The 23,109-nt window shown below is 36.3% G+C and overlaps 1 protein-coding gene, 1 pseudogene and 2 gene segments (V, D, J or C); 1 reads left to right on the forward strand and 3 right to left on the reverse strand.

Moving 5' to 3' along the window:
• aldh3b1 (aldehyde dehydrogenase 3 family, member B1) overlaps positions 1–23,109 on the forward strand; it is a 139,343-nt gene that overhangs the window by 44,724 nt on the left and 71,510 nt on the right. The window lies entirely within an intron of this gene.
• Positions 2,612–3,138, reverse strand: LOC132147190 (Ig heavy chain V region 5A-like). The segment is given in 2 exon segments: positions 2,612–2,977; positions 3,045–3,138. Coding segments are annotated over 2 exon segments (363 nt in total).
• Positions 13,800–14,952, reverse strand: LOC132119337 (immunoglobulin heavy variable 3-23-like). The segment is given in 3 exon segments: positions 13,800–14,088; positions 14,173–14,265; positions 14,815–14,952. Coding segments are annotated over 2 exon segments (321 nt in total).
• Positions 15,307–22,039, reverse strand: LOC132140622 (immunoglobulin heavy variable 3-53-like; annotated as a pseudogene).

The raw sequence follows: 23,109 nt of genomic DNA on the forward strand, positions 1-23,109 counted from the left end.
TGCCCTTGAATACCTGTATAGTTTTGTAATCGATCTATGAGTATGTCATGATCTATGGTGTCGAATGCAGCACTAAGATCAAGTAAAACTAGCAATGAGATGCAGCCTTGATCTGACGCAAGAAGTAATTTTAACAAGTGCAGTTTCTGTGCTATGGTGGGGCCTGAAACCTGACTGAAATTCTTCATACAGATCTTTCTTTTGCAGGAAAGAGCTCAATTGAGCAGACACAACTTTTTCTAAAAGTTTAGACATAATGGAAGATTTGAAATAGGCCTATAATTTGCCAATTCACTAGGATCTAGTTTTGGTTTCTTAATAAGAGGCTTAATAACCGCCAGCTTAAATGGTTTTGGGACGTGACCTAAAGATAACGACAAATTAATAATATAGGTAACAACTCTTTCAGTAATTTAGTGGGTACAGGATCTAATAAACATGTTATTGGTTTAGATACAGTGATAAGTTTATTTAGCTCTTCCTGTCCTATAGTTGTAAAGCACTGCAGTTTATCTTTGGGTGCGATGGATGAAACTGAAGTGTTAGACGCTGTAGAATCTACATTCACTATTTTATTTCTAATGTTATCAGTGAAGAAATTCGTAAAGTCATTACTATTAAACTGTGATGGAATATTTTGATCGGTGTGGCGTGGTTGTTTGTTAATTTAGCCACTGTGCTAAATAAAAACCTTGGATTGTTTTGGTTACTTTCAATGAGTTTGGGGATATGCTCGACCCTGGCAGTTTTCTGAGCCTGTCTATAGCTGGACATACTGTTTTTCCACGCAATTATAAAAACTTCCAAGTTAGTTTTTCTCCATTTGCGTTCAAGACTACGACTTTCTTTCTTGAGAGAGTGAGTATTACTGTTATACCATGGCACAGTACATTTTTCTCTAACCTTTTTCAATTTGATGGGGGCAACAGCTTCTAATGTATTAGAGAAGACAGTGTCCATGTTGCCAGTCATTTCGTCTAGTTCATGTGTATTTTGGGGTACAAATAGCAGTTGAGATAAATCAGGCAGGTTATTAGTGAATCTGTCTTTGGTGGCCGGGACAATAGTTCTGCCCAGACGGTAACGCTGAGACATATAGTTAATATCAGTGATACGCAGCATGCACGATACAAGGAAATGGTCTGTAACATCATCACTTTGAGGTACAATATCTATATCAGTAAGATCGATTCCATGCGATATAATTAAATCTAGTGTATGATTAAAACGATGAGTGGGCCCGGTGACATTTTACTTGACTCCAAAAGAGTTTATTAGGTCAGTAAAAGTCCTAATGCAACATTTGTATTATCAACATGAATATTAAAATCTCCCATGATTAGCGCTTTATCAACTTTAACCAGAAGGTCTGAGAGGAAATCTGCAAATTCTTTTAGGAATTCTCTACGGCCCTGGTGGTCTATACACAGTAGCCAGAGCAAGAGATACAATAGATTTAGTTTCCATATCTGACAGTGTAACATTAAGCAGAAGTATTTTGAATGAGTTAAACCTGTATCCTGTTTTCTGGGTAACATTGAGAATATCACCACGACCAGTCTGACGAGGCTCATGCTTATAACAGTAGTTTGGTGGAGTAGACTCATTTAGACCAAAATAATCATTTGGTTTTAGCCAGGTTTCAGTCAAGCAGAGTACATCAAAACTATTATCTGAGATCATTTCATTTACAATAACTGCTTTGGGTGTGACTGATCTAATGTTTATGAGCCCAAACTTTAAAAATAGTTTTTGTTCATTTACTTTACATTTTTCTGGTTAAATCTCGATAAGATTTTTTCTAGATCCTACATTAAATGTATATTTTGACCTCACTATTCGGGGAACAGACACAGTCTTAATAGATTGGACAGTGCAAGTACTTCTATCATTTAGAACAAAAGTCATTATAATAGTTATTTGAGAGTTGGCTTACTAGTCACATGGAGCGAAGTGTCCTGGAGATGTTGTCAGAGAGCAGCTCCTCTCCGACTCTGCTGGGGTGCAGGCCATCAGCATGAAAAAGCCTAGGACGCTCCCAGAAAAGATTCCAGTTATTAACAAATAGCAGTTTCTGTTCTTTACACCATGACAACAATCATTCATTTAAAGCAATAAGTCTACTGAACCTTTTGTGTCCTTGTCAAAACGTGGGCAGTGGTCCTGACACGATGATCGTCGCCGCGGGCGTCGTGCTGCGCACCGTCTCGATCAGTCTCCTGAAGTCCCTCTTCAGCGTCTCCGTCTGCCGCAGTGTGGTATCGTTGACCCCGGCGTGAAGCACGACCGCTCTAAGGCTCTCGTCAGCCTTCAGGATCGCAGTATCTGCGCAGAAACAGTGTGCACTTCACCTTCGGCTAACATAGCATATAATAATATCTAGACTGTCTGAAATATTTTAAAACCATAAAAATAGACTTTACTATCATGAAATAATGAAAAATAATTATATTTTATATCTAGAAAGCAATATTGTAAATTTTTATATAAAGAAAGTACATAAATTTTTTTGTCATTTTATGTTTATTTAATGAGCATTTATCCGTATTTAATTTGCATTTGAAACTGAAGCAGTAATTAGAATTAATGAGAATAGCATAAAGCTGTTTATTTGTGTGCCGAGTGTTAGAGTGTTTTTTGAACAAGACAGTAGCTGCTCTGTGTCACTGTGGGTCTCTGGCGCAGTAATACACAGATGTGTCCTCAGTCTGCATATTCTGTCCTTGAAGAGTCACTGTGTTGCTGGAAGAATCTCTGGTGACTTGAAATCTACTTTTCAGTTTATCACTGTAATATGTGCTACCATCATAACATATCATCCCAACCCATTCCAGAGCTTTTCCTGCAGGCTGCCGAATGAAGCCAGTGCAGTAGCTGTCAGTCACTGTATATCCAGAGAGTTTACAGGACAGTGTCAAAACCTGACCAGGACTTAAGACCATAGAATCAGTCTGGATCAGTTCAACACAGTGAACACCTGAGGGGGGGAATATGGTCAGTATTATGTATAACTATGTATCTCTAAAGAAGCTATAAAGACTTACGAGAAACAGCTGCCAGCAGCAGCAACAACCAGAGAGATGAAGAGATCATGGTTTGAGACGAGTGAGAACAAGCTGCTTCTCTTCATCTTAAAACTCAAATAAAGAGGAGGAGGGACAATATTTGCATACAATTCTGCATATCCCAATAAATGAGTATCTACATAGTTTGATTTTTGTTTTGTTTTTTACATTTCTTTCATTAGACAGCATTGACATGGATGTATCTGTGACATTAACAATATAATACATTTAATTCAACTTGATATTTGTTTTTTCTTATATATTCACTTAAGGTCATTCATGGCATATGTATCAGCAATCATGGCATTTAAATAGCTTATATTCTAGGTAAATCCTCGGTCCTCGGTCTGTTTCTTTGGCTCAGAGTTGTAGTGTGCTGCAGCGCCATCTGCTGTTACTCTTAGTGTTAGTGTCATTTTTATTTTATTTATTTACATTAATTACAGCTTTGTAGTATTTCCTGATTCCACTTGGTGTTGCAGAAAAGATTTTTTATTTTTGCTCTTAACTGTGCACAAAATATCCTGCATAATTAGCCTGTGCATGTGCACGAGAGATTTGCATCATGGATCAGACTATGTTTGATCCCAAAGCCTTATCATCACTTTCCAGACATGACTGAAAAGGGGTTAGATAAGATGTGAAATTCTCCACCCCTCTCTTCTTCATCCACCCTGTAGCTCTTGTTTTTTTGTTTAAATGCAAAATGGATCAAACTCTGATGATCTGTATGAAGAATTTCAGTCAGGTTTCAGGCCCCACCATAGCACAGAAACTGCACTTGTTAAAATTACAAATGACCCGCTTCTTGCATCAGATCAAGGCTGCATCTCATTTCTCGTCTTACTTGATCTTAGTGCTGCATTCGGCACCATAGATCATGACATACACATAGATCGATTACAAAACTATACAGGTATTCAAGGGCAGGCTATGAGATTTATACTATTGTGGCTCCCAGCATGCATTGCAGCATGAAGCATGTTACCATTGTTGAGATTCATAAGCTGATTCTTGATGTCTGTGTCTCAGAAAAAAGAAATCCCCTATTATGTATTTAAAAAAATTCAAAATGTCCAATCTGTAGCAAGAGAGTATTGAATATAATCTATTAACATCAAATGACCACTTTTGGACAGTGACGATATAAGCGCATTTTTTTTACTATCTGCTGTTAAACACTATATCACCTGATCATCTTTGTTTTTGGTTTTCTTTGTAACAAATTACATGTTTTGGTAAAAGCTGTTACAAAATCCACGTACTCGCAAGAAGAGTCAAACTGCCCAACTGAAGGAAACACTCATCACTATAATGGTAATCATACATTTTCAATAAATCATCAACATCTAAACCTCTGTTAATTCTTAATAAGACCTTCTGTAGATGTCTGACAGAAATAAAGTCAGTCTGGGGTGCGTTTCCCGAAAGCATCGTTGGCCAACTATGGTCGCAAGTTCCGTCTTTACCAATAGAGTTCAATGGACATTGCGATGAACTTGCGACCATAGTTGGCCAACGATGCTTTCGGGAAACGCACCCCTGGTTAGTAATAAGTGAAGCTGGAAATGCTGTTTGTGGAGTTGTTGAATCCTCCTCTGCTGAGAACTTGTTAACAGCAGATGTTCATCATTAATGCACAATCGTCACTTAATTAATCACTTAAGTATCTCATTAACTTTAACTCTGATTCAGAGTTATTTTAACTCTCTGTAGAGAGGGACCAAATGTTCTCTGAACAGAGTTAATTTTACTCTGGGGATTTTGCTGTGTGGGTGTTATATTAGACAGCAACTTGTCTTTTGAAAATCATATTTCCCATGTTACAAAAACTGCATTCTTCCATCTTAGAAACATTGCCAAGCTACGAAACATGTTACCTGTTTCTGATGCAGAAAAGCTAGTTCATGAATTCATGACCTCTAGACCGGACTATTGTAACGCACTTCTAGGTGGTTGTCCTGCATCTTCAATAAACAAGCTACAGGTAGTCCAAAATGCAGCAGCTAGAGTCCTTACCAGGTCAAGAAAATATGACTGTATAAACCCAATTTTACAGTCTCTGCAATGGCTACATATTAAGTTTCGTATCAGTTACAAATTATCATTACTTACCTATAAGGCCCTAAATGGTTTAGCTCCTGCGTATCTAACTAGGCTTATACCACGTTACAATCCATCACGCTCCCTAAGGTCACAAAACGCTGGACTTTTGGTAGTTCCTAGGATAGCAAAGTCCACTAAAGGAGGTAGACCTTTTTCACATTTGGCTCCCAAACTCTGGAATAGCCTTCCTGATAATGTTCGGGGTTCAGACACACTCTCTCCGTTTTTAATCTAGATTAAAAACACATCTCTTTCGGAAACACCATGCATTTGAATAATGTATCTTAAATTGTGAGTGTAGTTGCATCTGATCAAATGCGCATTTTATTCTTTAGCTTGGGTTAAACTAATTAATTTTACTTTGTTGGAACAGCAGCTACGCTAATGATGTCTCTATTTGTTTCTATGTTTTGCCGCAGGATTTACATCCCGTGGTAACTAGGATTTAAGCTCCAGTCTGGATCCAGAACACCTGAGAAGAGATGATGCTGACCCTCAGAGGACCTCAGATGATGCTAACCCTGAATTAACAACAGAACTAACAAATATTGCTACAAGTGTGACTGCATCATATAATAATTATTAATTATTGAATTAATTTTTCAAAAAATCCTGTCATACGTTCACAAACTGACAGTCACCACTTATAAGCTATTACTAAATATTGTAGAAACATAATTTTCTGTAAAGTTGTTTTGTAACGATTTGTATTGTAAAAAGCCCTATACAAATAAACTTGAATTGAATTGAATTGAAATCCTCTCTCGTCACAAACAAAAGCATGTACTCTGATTTGATATTTTGCTTCATGCATTCATATTCATCCCTGCAGACAACTGAAGCATATTTCAAAAATAAATTTACACTGCACAGACAAATGCTGCATGTTGTTTGAGCGCTAATTTGAGTTCTGCCTTTAATTTCCTGCTATTACCACTATAATATGCTTATCTAGAAACTATACGTGCACCACAGATGTGAGGTTATGTATGAGGTTAACATACTTTGCCTTATATGTCATTATATTGGAAAAGTATAAAAACAAACACACAATGTTTTACCACATTATATGAGCATGACATACTTACCCATAATTCTGATTTAATGTCAGTATAGGTCTAATGAAGGGTTGACAGTGCTATAATCCAAGAAACTCTTGGAGTTTAAAAAATAAATATTACAAACTTACTGTCAGGTCTGGCTGAGTGTCTGTGTTTCTGGAAGAGACAAAGGACATATTAAATCTGCTTCAGTATGTCACTTCTATCATACAACCATCCAACACAGCGTTATACAGCAGCCTGTCATGCCCAGTGAACACAACTCAGAAAAGGTGATTTTAATGTCCAGAAAACATTTTACATATTAGAATGGCAGTAATAATTTTCATAAGTCATAATTTAAAAAGGTGTTGTATAACAAATGTCTGTATGAGCCCTTAAAGAGATAGCATAAACATCAAAATTCAGTCATCATTTACTCACCCTCACATCCTTATAAAACTATATGTATGTATGTAATATGGATGCATTTTCTCAGTTGTTTTTGTCCATATAATAAAAAGTCAGTATATCCCCCCAAAAAAACACAATTTTTAACAATATATTATTTTGTTCACGTTTAATACCTGTATTACTTTCTTTATTATGATAAATCAGTTTAAGTAAAGATTAATGTTCATATAAACAACATGTTATGTCTGAAAACTATGAAAATATACCCAAAACTTTTATCCCAAATCTTCAAACATTATTTGAGTTTTGTTATAAAACACCTCACAGGTTTTGTTGTAGACCACGGCTGTGGGTTTTCTGCTTATTGGCCCTAATGTATGTTTCCTGCTCTTTGGGCTTTGTGTAAGTCATGTATAAAAATACACAGGAAGTGTTTTTCAGATTTTATGAGCCATATGTGGTACCATCCACCTGTCACTAAACCTGAGGAATAATTCTGTTCATTAAAGTCGGGCAATGGAAGATTTTCAAATTGAAGTTCCAGAATTTGAAGTTCCAGAAGGGGATTTTTGTGATGTGGAGATGGAAATGGATTATGAATTAGAGATGGAGGATGATAATGAGGAGGTCAAAGAAGATGAAGAATCTGAGACTAAAAGACGAACTCGACCAAAAGCTGCAAATCCAAAACACCAAATCCAGCACAATCGCCAAATGCAGCACAAACGCCAAGGTCCTCACAGAGTCCAAGTAAAAGTGAAAGACTACTTACGCTGTTCTGTGTTCACCATCACCTTCTGCAACTGCCTGTTTCTGGGTACAGCTGCATTGACATGCTCCTTGAAGGTAATGAAATTTGTTACAATAAATAATACATTGTAAGCAATGGCTCAGGTCAAACCTGATTCAGAAACTAACTTTTTGACTCAGAGAGCTATATATTTGCCATATATTCTGATCAAATGGCAATTAGATAATAGGAACATTTTTTTGTGTTTTTACATTCACAGGCAATGAATAAGAAGTACAGGAGAGATGTCAAAGGAGCAAAGAAATTCAGCTGCTGTGCTCTTGCTGCCAATATTTGTGCCATCATTACAACCATCATTACCATAATTGTTGTTGCTGTTGTTAATGTAAATGTTAAGAATGGATCTGGTTATAACCATAACTGTTAGGTCATTTAAATTTTCAGATTCAGCCATTACAATGAAACATCAATAGCAAAACTTGCAGCTCTGGCTATATGAACGACTATATGATGCAATCTATATTTGAGATCATTAGTTTTGCATAAAATGTATTATTTTCTTGTCATTGTGTGCTGCTTATTATTAAACATTGTATTCATCTGTACATATGTGTCTTATCATTGAATGTTTGTTCACGAGAAGTATACTGACATTTACCTTTTCACACACAGAGTATTATATAGTTAAGGCTCTTTGATGATATGCTACAGAATGAATTTATTTTTGTGTTGAACAAGCACTAGACTTCAGATCAGCAGCACATCCTGAAAAAGGGACCTTATGTGTGCATTATATTGTATGTACACACATAAACAAAGCTTATATAGTTTTCATGCATTTAAAGATTCATAACACTTATTAGATTCATTAGAGTGAATTAGAGTGTTTGTGAAATTAATAGGAATCTTGATTTTCTTATTAAGTTTTGAGAAGTTTAAAACAAATATTTTGACTGTATGAGTCGCTGTGTTTCTGTGATTGTGTGTCACTATGTAGTGGACAACTTCAAACTGCAGTTTTACAGTAAAAGTGTAACTAGACCAGTTTTTGTATCATTTTGCCACATACATTAGTATCACTGTGAGTCCTCTTTCGTCAGTCCAGACAGTTTCAGATACATCATGCTTTTCATCTCTGGTGATTTCAAGGCTCTTGTCTTTCTGTCTCTCTGTTTCACACACTTTATTAACTCACAGTTTAAGTTGAACAATATTAGTAATGCGGGTATATTCTTCATCTTGTGAATGTTTCTGACTCTACAGCTTCATTCGGTTCAGCGGGATATTAATACTTGCAGCCTGTCATAGACTCTTTTGAATATGCATAATGAGGAAATGATGAAAGATCACTGATATTTTCTTTTACACTTACACAGAGGATAACCAGAATCCAGTGTTTGAAGGGCTTATTAACATCTATTACATTGATCTGATCTTTCGATGTTTGATTAGTATGAAATATTTAAAGCTACAGTCTTTATTTACTTTTTATTCACTCCAAGCCTGATATGAACTATAATGTTTGTGATATTAACTTTATCTCGTGACAGATGAGAACTGCAGTTTTACACCACAAGTTTATTTGTATAACACTGTGCTTGTCTTGCACAGAAATAAACAGCTGAGTCCTCTTCTGTCAGTCAGACAGTTTGAGATACACCATGTTTTTTGTAACTGTCTCTAATTACTATTCATCCCTCAAAACTTTTGGTATAGGCTTGTCCACTTCTCCAAATACGGCCCATCCACACCAGTGCTTTTCCAGGTTGCAGGTTCCAGTCGTACAAAACTACTATTTACTATGAAAATACCAACATTTATAACTAGCTGGCATTATTGTAGTAAAAGAGATTCATTTGAATGTTTTCATTTAATAATATCTAGACTGTGTGAAAGATTTTTAAACCATAAAAATAGACTTCACTATCTGAAATAATGAAAAATAATTATATTTTATAACTTTATTTTTTTACAATATTGTAAATTTTTTATAAAGATAATACACTACTGTTTTATGAATATTTCTTAAGCATTTATGAGTATTTAAACTGCATCTGAAACTGAATCAGTAATTAGAAGTAGCTTTGTGAGCTTTGTGATTCTTGACATAAAGCTGTTTATTTGTGTGCCGAGTGTTAGAGTGGTTTTTGAACAAGACAGTAGCTGCTCTGTGTCACTGTGGGTCTCTGGCGCAGTAATACAAAGTCAAAGTCAAAGTCACCTTTATTTATATAGCGCTTTAAACAAAATACATTGCGTCAAAGCAACTGAACAACATTCATTAGGAAAACAGTGTCAATAATGAAAAAATGATAGTTAAAGGCAGTTCATTATTGAATTCAGTTATGTCATCTCTGTTCAATTAAATAGTGTCTGTGCATTTATTTGCAATCAAGTCAACGATATCGCTGTAGATGAAGTGTCCCCAACTAAGCAAGCCAGAGGCGACAGCGGCAAGGAACCGAAACTCCATCGGTGACAGAATGGAGAAAAAAACATTGGGAGAAACCAGGCTCAGTTGGGGGGCCAAATCTCCTCTGACCAGACGAAACCAGTAGTTCAATTCCAGGCTGCAGCAAAGTCAGATTGTGCAGAAGAATCATCTGTTTCCTGTGGTCTTGTCCTGGTGCTCCTTTGAGACAAGGTCTTTACAGGGGATCTGTATCTGGGGCTCTAGTTGTCCTGGTCTCCGCTGTCTTTCAGGGATGTAGAGGTCCTTTCTAGGTGCTGATCCAGCATCTGGTCTGGATACGTACTGGATCCGGGTGACTGCAGTGACCCTCTGATCTGGATACAGACTGGATCTGGTGGCCACGGTGACCTAGGAACAAAAGAGAAACAGACAAATATTAGCGTAGATGCCATTCTTCTAATGATGTAGCAAGTACATAGGGTGTTATGGGAAGTGTTTCCGGTTCCGGTTTACCTAATTAATGCAGCCTAAAAATCCTTTAACGGATTTGGATAATAAAAGCATATTAGTATGTTATGTGTATGCCAGGTTAAAGAGATGGGTCTTTAATCTAGATTTGAACTGCAAGAGTGTGTCTGCCTCCCGAACAATGTTAGGTAGGTTATTCCAGTTTAGGCGCCAAATAGGAAAAGGATCTGCCGCCCGCAGTTGATTTTGATATTCTAGGTATTATCAAATTGCCTGAGTTTTGAGAACGTAGCGGACGTAGAGGATTATAATGTAAAAGGAGCTCATTCAAATACTGAGGTGCTAAACCATTCAGGGCTTTATAGGTAATAAGCAATATTTTAAAATCTATACGTTGCTTGATAGGGAGCCAGTGCAGTGTTGACAGGACCGGGCTAATATGGTCATACTTCCTGGTTCTAGTAAGAACTCTTGCTGCTGCATTTTGGACTAGCTGTAGTTTGTTTACTAAGCGTGCAGAACAACCACCCAATAAAGCATTACAATAATCTAACCTTGAGGTCATAAAAGCATGGATTAACATTTCTGCATTTGACATTGAGAGCATAGGCCGTAATTTAGATATATTTTTGAGATGGAAAAATGCAGTTTTACAAATGCTAGAAACATGGCTTTCTAAGGAAAGATTGCGATCAAATAGCACACCTAGGTTCCTAACTGATGACGAAGAATTGACAGAGCAACCATCAAGTCTTAGACAGTGTTCTAGGTTATTACAAGCGGAGTTTTTAGGTCCTATAATTAACACCTCTGTTTTTTCAGAATTTAGCAGTAAGAAATTACTTGTCATCCAGTTTTTTATATCGACTAAGCAATCCATTAGTTTTTCAAATTGGTGTGTTTCACCGGGCTGCGAAGAAATATAGAGTTGAGTATCATCAGCATAACAGTGAAAGCTAACACCATGTTTCCTGATGATATCTCCCAAGGGTAACATATAGAGCGTGAAGAGTAGCGGCCCTAGTACTGAGCCTTGAGGTACTCCATACTGCACTTGTGATCGATAGGATACATCTTCATTCACTGCTACGAACTGATGGCGGTCATATAAGTACGATTTAAACCATGCTAATGCACTTCCACTGATGCCAACAAAGTGTTCAAGTCTATGCAAAAGAATTTTGTGGTCAATTGTGTCAAACGCAGCACTAAGATCCAATAAAACTAATAGAGAGATACACCCACGATCAGATGATGAGCAGATCATTTGTAACTCTAAGGAGAGCAGTCTCAGTACTATGATACGGTTTAAATCCTGACTGGAAATCCTCACATATACCATTTTTCTCTAAGAAGGAATATAATTGTGAGGATACCACCTTTTCTAGTATCTTGGACAGAAAAGGGAGATTCGAGATTGGTCTATAATTAACTAGTTCTTTGGGGTCAAGCTGTGGTTTTTTGATGAGAGGCTTAATAACAGCCAGTTTGAAGGTTTTGGGGACATATCCTAATGACAATGAGGAATTAATAATAGTCAGAAGAGGATCTATGACTTCTGGAAGCACCTCTATTAGGAGCTTAGATGGTATAGGGTCTAACATACATGTTGTTGGTTTAGATGATTTAACAAGTTTATACAATTCTTCCTCTCCTATAGTAGAGAATGAGTGGAACTGTTCCTCAGGGGGTCTATAGTGCACTGTGTGATATGATACTGTATCTGACAACTGAATGGTTGCAATTTGATCTCTAATAGTATCGATTTTAGAAGTAAAGTAGTTCATAAAGTCATTACTGCTGTGATGTTGGGAAATGTCAACACTTGTTGAGGCTTTATTTTTCGTTAATTTAGCCACTGTATTGAATAAATACCTGGGATTATGTTTGTTTTCTTCTAAAACAGAAGAAAAGTAATCGGATCTAGCAGTTTTTAATGCCTTTCTGTAGGATATGTTACTTTCCCGCCAAGCAATACGAAATACCTCTAGTTTTGTTTTCCTCCAGCTGCGCTCCATTTTTCGGGCTGCTCTCTTTAGGGTGCGAGTATGCTCATTATACCATGGTGTCAAACTGTTTTCCTTAACCTTCCTTAAGCGTAAAGGAGCAACTGTATTTAAAGTGCTAGAAAAGAGAGAGTCCATAGTTTCTGTTACATCATCAAGTTGTTCTGAGGTTTTGGATATGCTAAGGAATTTGGATACATCAGGAAGATAACTTAAAAAGCAGTCTTTTGTGTTAGAAGTGATGGTTCTTCCATACTTGTAACAAGAAGTAGGATTTACAATTTTGGCTATATGAAGTTTGCACAGAACTAAATAATGATCTGAGATATCATCACTTGGCTGAATAATTTCAACACCATCAACATCAATTCCATGTGACAGTATTAAATCTAGAGTATGATTTCGACAATGAGTAGGTCCTGAAACGTGTTGTCTAACACCAATAGAGTTCAGAATGTCTATAAATGCTGATCCCAATGCATCGTTTTCATTATCAACATGGATATTAAAATCACCAACTATTAAGACTTTATCTGCAGCCAGAACTAACTCGGATGTAAAATCACCAAACTCTTTAATAAAGTCTGTATGGTGCCCTGGTGGCCTGTATACAGTAGCCAGTACAAACATAACAGAGGATTTATCATTAACATTTGTTTCTCTGGATAATGTTATATGAAGCACCATTACTTCAAACGAGTTATACTTGAAGCCTGCTCTCTGAGAGATCCTGAAAACGTTGTTATAAATTGAAGCAACACCTCCACCTTTCCCTTTTAGACGCGGCTCATGTTTATAACAGTAATCTTGGGGGGTGGACTCATTTAAAATAATGTAATCATCAGGTTTTGTACACAGGTAATGTAATCATTAGCCAGGTTTCTCTCAAACAGAGTACATCTATATTATGATCAGTGATCATATTATTTACAAAAAGTGTTTTCATAGAAAGGGATCTGATATTCAATAAGCCAAGCTTCATCATTTGTTTATCCATATTGCTTCTGTTTTTTATTTGTTGAACCTCAATTAAATTGTTAATCTTAACTTGGTTTGGACGTTTTTTGTTTTTTCTAGTTCGGGGAACAGACACAGTCTCTATAGTGTGATATCTAGGTGAAAAAGTCTCTATGTGCTGAGAATTAACTGACCTCTGTGACGGGAGGCGGCTAGCAGACGGTCGGTTTAGCCAGTCTGTCTGCTTCCTGACCTGGGCCCCAGTTAGTCAAGTATAAACACTAAGACTATTTGCCAAATTTCTAGAGAGATGTGAATCCCTCATCAGGGACAGAGATAGATCAACTGTACATGTGGCAAGAGGTGCAAGAAACAATGATAGGAGAAGCCACTACTTACCGTGCTTGATGAAACTTCTTACTGCGGTTGTTTGATGAACTTGTGAAAAACTGGAGCGAGAGGAGAAAAGAACAGCGATAGGTTCGAATGAAGACGCTAATGACAAGCTAACGAGTGCTAACGCTTAGTTACGAGTGCTTAGTTACGAATGACAAGCTAACGAGTGCTAACGCTTAATACACAGATGTGTCCTCAGTCTACATATTCTGTCCTTGAAGAGTCACTGTGTTGCTGGAAGAATCTCTGGTGACTTGAAATCTACTTTTCAGTTTATCACTGTAATATGTGCTACCACCACTACTACATATCATCCCAACCCATTCCAGAGCTTTTCCTGCAGGCTGCCGAATGAAGCCAGTGCAGTAGCTGTCAGTCACTGTATATCCAGAGAGTTTACAGGACAGTGTCAAAACCTGACCAGGACTTAAGACCATAGAATCAGTCTGGATCAGTTCAACACAGTGAACACCTGAGGGGGGGAATATGGTCAGTATTATGTATAACTATGAGTGTTTTAATATGAAGTAGCTTTAAAGAAGCTGTAAAGACTTACGAGAAACAGCTGCCAGCAGCAGCAACAACCAGAGAGATGAAGAGATCATGGTTTGAGACGAGTGAGAACAAGCTGCTTCTCTTCATCTTAAAACTCAAATAAAGAGGAGGGACAAAATTTGCATACAATACTGCATATGCAACCCATTAAATGAGTATCTACATTTTTTTTCTTTTAGAAGACAGCATTGACATCTGTGACATTAACAATATAACATCAACTTGATATTTGTTTTTGTTTTCTTATATATTCACTTAAGGTCATTCATATGTATCAGCAATCATGACATTTAAATATCTTATATTCTAGGTAAATATAGGTAAATATTGGCCAGCATATCATCCTCTAGGATAAGATGTCTTCGGTCTGTTTCTTTGGCTCAGAGTTGTCCTGTGCTGCAGCGCCATCTGCTGTTACTGTTGGCGTTATTTTATTATTTTTAATCTAATTTTCCTCCCTGGCTTGTTTTTGTACATTTCAGTGCTCTTCTACATCATTGTGTCTCTCGCACAGTAATATACAGCTGTATCTTCTGTTATCAGACCAGAGAGTTTCAGGTACACCATGCTGTTTGAATTGTCTCTAGTGATCTCTATTCGCCCCTCTACACTTTTAGCATAGACTGTTTTACTGGCGTCATACCAGATAACCCCCATCCAGATAAATATTTGTCCTGCTGACTGTCTGATCCAGTGCATGCCGTACTGTCCAAAATCAAATCCAGATCCTTTACACGAGAGATTCAAAGTTTCTCCAGGCTTTTTGGTGACAGGACTTGATGGGATGGACTCCAAGCTCTGACTGTTTACACCTACAACAACAAAATATATAATGGCCTAGTAAATTTCATGCACTTTTTAATGTTTATTAATTAGATCCAAATATTATTGTGATGCTTATGAAGTGATATTGTGTTTCTGGCTACTGTTAAATAACAATATGTCCTATAAATCATATCTTCCACATATTGTAGATAACTAGCAAATAGCAAGGGTGAAGTAGTGAAAAATATTGATGATTGTTGAGTTTTGTTGGTTTGAAATTTATTTTTAGTGATTAGACTTTGGAAAATTGTCAGAAAGACTTAATTTGTGATATGACATTGTTTTTGTACAGGGAGTCTATTAGCGTCTGTCACTGTGTTTCTTTGGCACAATAATACACAGCTGTGTCTTCAGCTCGCATATTCTGTCCTTGCAGTGTTATTGTGTTACTGGAAGTGTCTCTGGTGATACTGAACTTGCTTTTCAGAGAATCCTTGTAGTATAAGCTTCCACCACTCGAGATCAATCCAATCCACTCCAGAGCTTTTCCTGCAGGCTGACGAATCCAGCCTGTATGCTCACTTGTAACTGAATATGAGACTTTACAGTTGATAGTGAGAGTGGCATCAGGACGGACAGTCAGAGACTCAGGCTGAGTGAGTTCATATGAATCAATACCTGTATCAAATCAAATCATACATTTTAATAAGAGATCACAATCTTTTGATCAACAAAATGATGTATCACACAGAAAATAGACTAAACTTACAGGATATGACTGCCAGAAGCAGCACTAAAGATGAAGAGATCATGGTTTGTTTCTCAGCACAGTTTGACTGAACTGAAGTGATTCTTCACTCCCTCTAGTGATCAGATGAATGTGTAAACTGACTCATGCCTGCTGTTTAAATATGCAACAGGAGATTTACATAATCACACAGAGCTAATGAACTTCACATGCATCACACTGTCCTGGACATGATTTTAAAAGCTTTTAGTTTTGAGTTTATTGAGGTCATTATTTACAGGGATAGAGTCAATGAGCAGAAATGTAAACAGTTTGCAGACATTGTGACTGTAAGTAATAAAAACAAAAATTAAACACCAGCTAAACACCTAGAAGTGACAAAAAAAATTGTATTGCTTATATTACAACATATATGGCATTAAATTCAGAAATGTGGACTAGCTGTAAAAAAGTGTACTTTTTTTCTATTTTATTTTACTTTGGTTAAAATGTATTTTATTTCAAGTAGGGCTGTCAAAATTAACACCATAATAATGAATTTAACACAAAATCATTTTAATGACACTAATTTTATTTATACACGATTGACGCAGCTCACATGTTCTGTTTAGGCCTACAGTAGTTTATTTTAAAAAAAAAATGTTATCAGAAATAGAAGTAACTGAAAGTGTTATTACTTGTTTGTAATTTTATTATTTTAGCTATAGGCCTATGCAGCAAACCTAGATCCAGTAGGTATTTTTACGGAGCTGTAAACACGGGAATCTCTGACTGTTCATATATCAATTCATATATATAAAAATAGGCTATATATTATTAAATTATACATATATAGCCTATCAGATTATTTTATTAAAAGTTTAGTGTTTGTGTTTATCACGTCTTTTTTTTCTGTTGCATTTGAAAACATTTTTCCATTATACACTTTTTTGTTACCTTGTTGTGAAATCTTAGCATTTATATGCATATGCAAGTGTAACAAGAAATAAAGTTATGTATTTTTGTACACCAGCTCCTGTCTTTGTCCTTTTAGCTTTGCATGAATATGATTGGTCTACATGCCTACATATTGTCCTGGTTACTGATAGTTTAATCAGGCATTTGTCCATTTCTGGGCACAGTAAGGCACCTGAAGACCGCATGAAGCATCTCTAAAGAAGCTATGAAGACTTAAGAGAAACAGCTGCCAGCAGCAGCAACAACCAGAGAGATGAAGAGATCATGGTTTGAGATGAGTGAGAACAAGCTGCTTCTTGTGGAGGAATATTTTGCATGCTGTTCAGCATATTTCAGCATTATACATCTGAATGGTTTTGTGAAGTCTGTAAATGTACTTTGACAATGTAACTCCCAGTGAACATACACTCTAAAAACTGCTGGGTTGAAAACAACCCAATTTGGATTATTTTGACAACCCAGCGCTGGGTCAAAAAGGGACGTACCCAACCAGTTGGGTTACAGTATTATGTTTAACCCAGCATGCTGGGATGCTTTTTTATGGTTTAAAATTAAAACATTGCTAGGCTAAAATTAATCAAAATTGAGCTGGGTATTAAACCTACAAATCATTTTAAAATCCCTTTTACACACAAATAATAACTATAAAAAGGTAAATATTTATTAAAAACAAGAGAAAACAGTCAAAAAGTAACATGCATGTCAGAAAAAATGTAGAAAAGTATGGCATTAACAGCTACAGATTTCACAAATAAAGCATTGAACATTTGTTGAGTATAACTTTTAAGATCAAATTTGACTTTTATTGGTAAATTTTATATATTGTATAAAAATATACAAAATCACTATTATACAATAATTGTACAATTAGTTAAGTTCTTTACAAACTATTCTGGCATGACAGTACACAAATAAACCACAACATTAACATTGATATTATAACATTTCACAGACGTGTGTGTGTGTGTGTGTGTGAAAGAATGTGAGCATGTGTATGAATGACAGTGTAAACTCCATTTCTACTAAATAACACAAAACAAGCATTAACAATTTGTTTTTACAAATTACACACTTACAGTTTGTTTCATAGTCCATGAATACAGATCGTGCATCACTGTCAATTTTTTCATGATCTCTTCAGAATAACTGATGTAGTCATTATGAAGCCCCATCAGCACAGTATGTGACATCTTCTACATCATCCAGAGCAGTGTCCTCCTTTAAAACCACTGGTGCATTAATTTAGGCCAGGGAAAGAATATTCTCTTCTTTGACCAGCATTCATCCCAGTCACCGCCTGTTCTTCATCAGTGGCCTAAAAAGAGAAACACATTTTGAAAAAAGAAAACATTTAATTAAACTATCCATTTTCAGATAGAGGTGTATTCACATCCTTAAGGACAGGTAAATAATCTGTTTTATGTTTAATGTCTCTGTCCACAGTGCTCTAGAATGCTATGTGAGGGCATTAGATATTGTTTGAATAAATATATTGCTTTCAGAAAACTACTTCTTTACTGAAACATTAAAACAGTCATGACATTCACTCATATATTTTCATGTATGTGGAGGGTTGCACTTCAAAGGGTTAGTTCACCTAAAAATGAAAATGTCTGCAAAAAATTCAAAAAAAAATTCTTACAATTTGGGCTCATAAACATTAGATCACTCACACCCAAAGCAGTTATTGTAAATGAAATGATCTCAGATAATAGTTTTGATGTACTCTGCTTGACTGAAACCTGGCTAAAACCAAATGATTATTTTGGTCTAAATGAGTCTACTCCACCAAACTACTGTTATAAGCATGAGCCTCGTCAGACTGGTCGTGGTGATATATAGTGATATTCTCAATCTTACCCAGAAAAAAAGGATACAGGTTTAACTCATTTGAATTGCTTTATTTTTGCTATTTTTAGAGATAAATGACATCTTTGTGTTGCATTACTTTTTATTCTATGTTGTTTAATGGTTTTTAATATAATCACTTTTTGTTTTAATATGAAATTAAAATATCATTATTATAAAATATGAAATTGCAGAAAATTGCTTAATGTTACACTGCCAGATATGCAAAAGAAATCTATTGTATCTCTTGCTCTGGCTTCTGTGTATAGACCACCAGGCCGTATATAGATTTCTAAAAGAATTTGCAGATTTCCTCTCAGACCTTTCTGTTGATAAAGTGATAATCATCTGAGATTTTAATATTCATGTTGATAATACAAATGATGCATTAGGACTTGTGTTTACTGACCTAATAAACTCTTTTGGAGTCAAGTAAAATGTCACCGGGCCCACTCATCGTTTTAATCATACACTAGATTTAATTATATCGCATGGAATCGATCTTACCGATATAGATATCGTACCTCAAAGTGATGATGTTACTGACCATTTCCTTGTATCGTGCATGCTGCGCATCACTGATATTAACTACCATATTTTTCGTACTATAAGTCGCATCAGTCCAAAAATACGTCATGATGAGGAAAAAAACATATATAAGTCGCACTGGACTATAAGTCGCATTTATTTAGAACCAAGAGAAAACATTACCGTCTACAGCCGCGAGAGGGCACTCTATGCTGCTCATTGTAGACTACAGGAGCACTGAGCAGCATAGAGCGCCCTCTGGCGGCTGTAGACGGTAATGATTTCTCTTGGTTCATTTCTCTTGGTTCATGTCAAATAAATTTTGATAAATAAGCTGCACCTGACTATAAGTCACAGGACCAGCCAAACTATGAAAAAAAGTGTGACTTATAGTCCGTAAAATACGGTATATGTCTCAGAACTATTGTTCCAGCCACCAAAGACAGATTCACTAATAACCTTCCTGATTTATCTCAACTGCTCTGTGTACCCATAAATACACATGAACTAGACGAAATGACTGACAACATGGACACTGTCTTCTCTAATACATTAGAAGCTTTTGCCCCCATCAAACTTAAAAGGTTAGAGAAAAACATACTGTGCCATGGTATAACAGTAATACTCACTCTATCAAGAAAGAAACTCATAGTCATGAACGCAAATGAAGAAAAACTAACTTGGAAGACTTTAGAATTGCATGGAAAAACAGTATGTCCAGCTATAGACAGGCTCAGAAAACTGCCAGGTCCGAGCATATCCACAAACTCATTGAAAATAACTCATTTTTTTCTCGTCGTTATCTTTAGATCACATCCCAAAACCATTCAAGCTGGTGGTTATTAAGCCTCTTATTAAGAAAACACAACTAGATCCTTGTGAACTGGCAAATTATGGGCCCATTTCAAATAATCCATTTATGTCTAAAATTTTTGAGAAAGTTGTGTCTGCTCAATTGTGCTCCTGCCTGAATGTGTTTCAGTAACATGTGGTTAGGTCATGTGCCATTGCAGGTTAATGAAAGGCTAAGAACGGATCACAGCATTTCATAGTTTGCATGCATAAATCAAACACAGCTCTGTGAACACATAGAATCAGTGTAGTATTGGAAACACATGAAATTGTACATTTTTAATTACAACCTAACAAAGGTAGAATGTGCATTATAATTGAATATTTCTATGCGATGGAATGCGGTTGATCAGTCAATATCCATCACCATATGTGAATGAGGAAGTAGTTTTTGTATTGCTTTGACACTGAACTCATTCACTGTGACTCTCTAGCGCAGTAATACACAGCAGTGTCTTCAGTCTTGAGGCTGTTCATCTGTAGATACAGTTGACTGCTGGAATCATCTCTGGACACTGTGAACCTTCCCTGAACTGACTGGGAATAGGAGATTGGAGAACTAGCTGTGTCAATGTATGCAATCCACTCCAGTCCTTTTCCAGGGCTCTGTCTGATCCAGTTTAAATAAAGATCACTGAAAGTAAATCCAGTTATTGTACATGTAAGTTTGTGAGACTCTCCTGGTTTTTTAACCACTGCTTCAGACTGAGTGAATGAAACAATATTACATGTAAAGAAGTTACATCTTTGCACTGTTGTTGTTTGTGGTGACTTACGTGGTAAAATGTTCAGAAGTACAAATAAAATACACTTTTTAAACATGATGTATGTGAAGTTTAAACCAAAAGGATAGCCTTTGTTTCCAGAGTTCAGATGTCTGTTCAGATCACAGAGATGAACTGTCACATTTAAAGAAGTAAGCTGATTTACATATTCAAATCAGAGAACTGATTAAATAACATGCGGACACATATTTTTTTGTGGATAATGTTTGATCTATATCTTTGTGTTGCATTTCTTTTCATTCTATGTTGCTTAATGGTTTTTAATATAATTCCTTTTTGCCTTAATATGAAATGTCAATATTATCAAATAGAAATTGCAGAAAATTGTCTATGACAGTATAAATTCACTTGATAGATTACTGCCATCAATCAGTGTTTAAGCAGGCAGTTCCCATCTCTTATAGACCTCCTGACTCACATCACACAGTCAGAATAAACACTTCATTTACTGACACAGATCTGACGATCAAACCCTCAATGCTGATCAAACAGTGCTGAAACTACTATACCTCTTCTGAGACAACAGCAAAACTTTGCTTTCTTTTAATGGGATGAAAGAAAAATGATGCAAAATATAATAGATTTTACTAACTTTCTGTTGACTTTCTGATTATAGTGCTTATTTATTGTATCTAATTGTTTTGATTATTTTATTGGGAAATTGTTGTATTGATGAAGATCAGTGAATATCAGTTAAAGGAAAAAACATGATAAATACTGTAATGTCAGTATGATTATGTTTTTGTACAGGGAGTCTGTTGGAGTCTGTCACTGTATACGTTTGGCACAATAATACACAGCTGTGTCTTCAGCTCGCATATTTTTTCCTTGCAGTGTTATTGTGTTACTGGAAGTGTCTCTGGTGATACTGAACTTGCTTTTCAGTATCATCCTTGTAGGCTAAGTCTCCATCATAGTAGATCACTCCAATCCACTCCAGAGCTTTTCCTGCAGACTGACGAATCCAGCCTGTACTATAGCTTGTAACTGAATATGAGACTTTACAGTTGATAGTGAGAGTGGCATCAGGACGGACAGTCAGAGACTCAGGCTGAGTGAGTTCATATGAATCAATACCTGTATCAAATCAAATCATACGTGTTAATAAGAGATCATGATCTTTTGATCAACAAAATGATGTATCACACAGAAAACAGACTAAACTTACAGGATATGACTGCCAGAAGCAGCACTAAAGATGAAGAGATCATGGTTTGTTTATCAGCACAGTTTGACTGAACTGAAGTGATTCTTCACTCCCTCTAGTGATCAGATGAATGTGTAAACTGACTCATGCCTGCTGCTTAAAAATGCAACAGGAGATTTACATAATCGCACAGAGCTTTCAATCAAATTTACATGCAACAGAAATATTAATGGTAGGCTTCTTAGGATTTATTGCTCTCATTAGAGACTCAATGTCACGCTGTCTAGTCTCTGTTTCCCTGGGTGTCCACTAGTGGGCTCACTTCCCCTTAGGCACTTCACCGTAGGCACTAGAATTCCTCTAGTCTGGTCCTGTCTTCACAGTAATTGCACTCCTGTTAATTGCACCAGGTGCAGTCACTTTATTGTCATTAGCCTCCTTATAAATACCAGTTTTTCCCTGTTGTTTCTATGGAGTCCTTACCCTTCGTGTGTCCTGCATTCTAGTCCCCCGAGATTCTTCCTGTCTGCTCGTCCTCCGAGTCCTCTCGTATTACGAGTCCCTTTTCCTGTCCGTTTCCTTTGTTTGTTTTGTTTGGACTGTCTTTTTGGTTTTGACCTTGGCTGTATTCGATAACGATTTTAGATTACCCTTATTGAATTAAAATACCTGCTATTGGATCTCTCGCTCTCCCTGTGTCTCTCTGGTATACGAATTGTCACAGAAGGACTCCCTACAAACAACAGGGAAAGACTGGTATTTATAGGGAGGCTAATGACAATAAAGTGACTGCACCTGGTGCAATTAACAGTAGTGCAATTACTGTGAAGACAGGACCAGACTAGAGGAATTCTAGTGCCTACGGTGAAGTGCCTAAGGGGAAGTGAGCCCACTAGTGGACACCCAGGGAAACAGAGACAGCGTGACGCAACATGTTTTGTTTAGTATTTTTATTTTTTTATCTACTTGACATGAATCAATTTTAATTAATGAATTTAATCAATTTGAATTTAAAATCAATTCAAATAATGTTCTTCCCCAACAATTCTAATTCTTTTTAAAGGCTTGAAATAACTGATAAACTGTATTCATAAAAAAAACTTGTGACAGCAACAATAGCAATAGTTCAGTAAATGTTTATTTTGGAACTGCATTAGAAGGTTTAAAGGCCTCTGTTGCAAATTGTGCCCTGAAAAAATATGTCACTGTAAAATATTTAACCACTAACAAAAATCTACACATCAAAAAACACACTTTGTGTTAAAGGAGTCAGACATGCCTTTGTGCTGTCATGTCTGAGCTTTTATA

Source organism: Carassius carassius, chromosome 1 (assembly GCF_963082965.1).
Source record: "Carassius carassius chromosome 1, fCarCar2.1, whole genome shotgun sequence".
Classification (NCBI taxonomy): domain Eukaryota; kingdom Metazoa; phylum Chordata; class Actinopteri; order Cypriniformes; family Cyprinidae; genus Carassius; species Carassius carassius.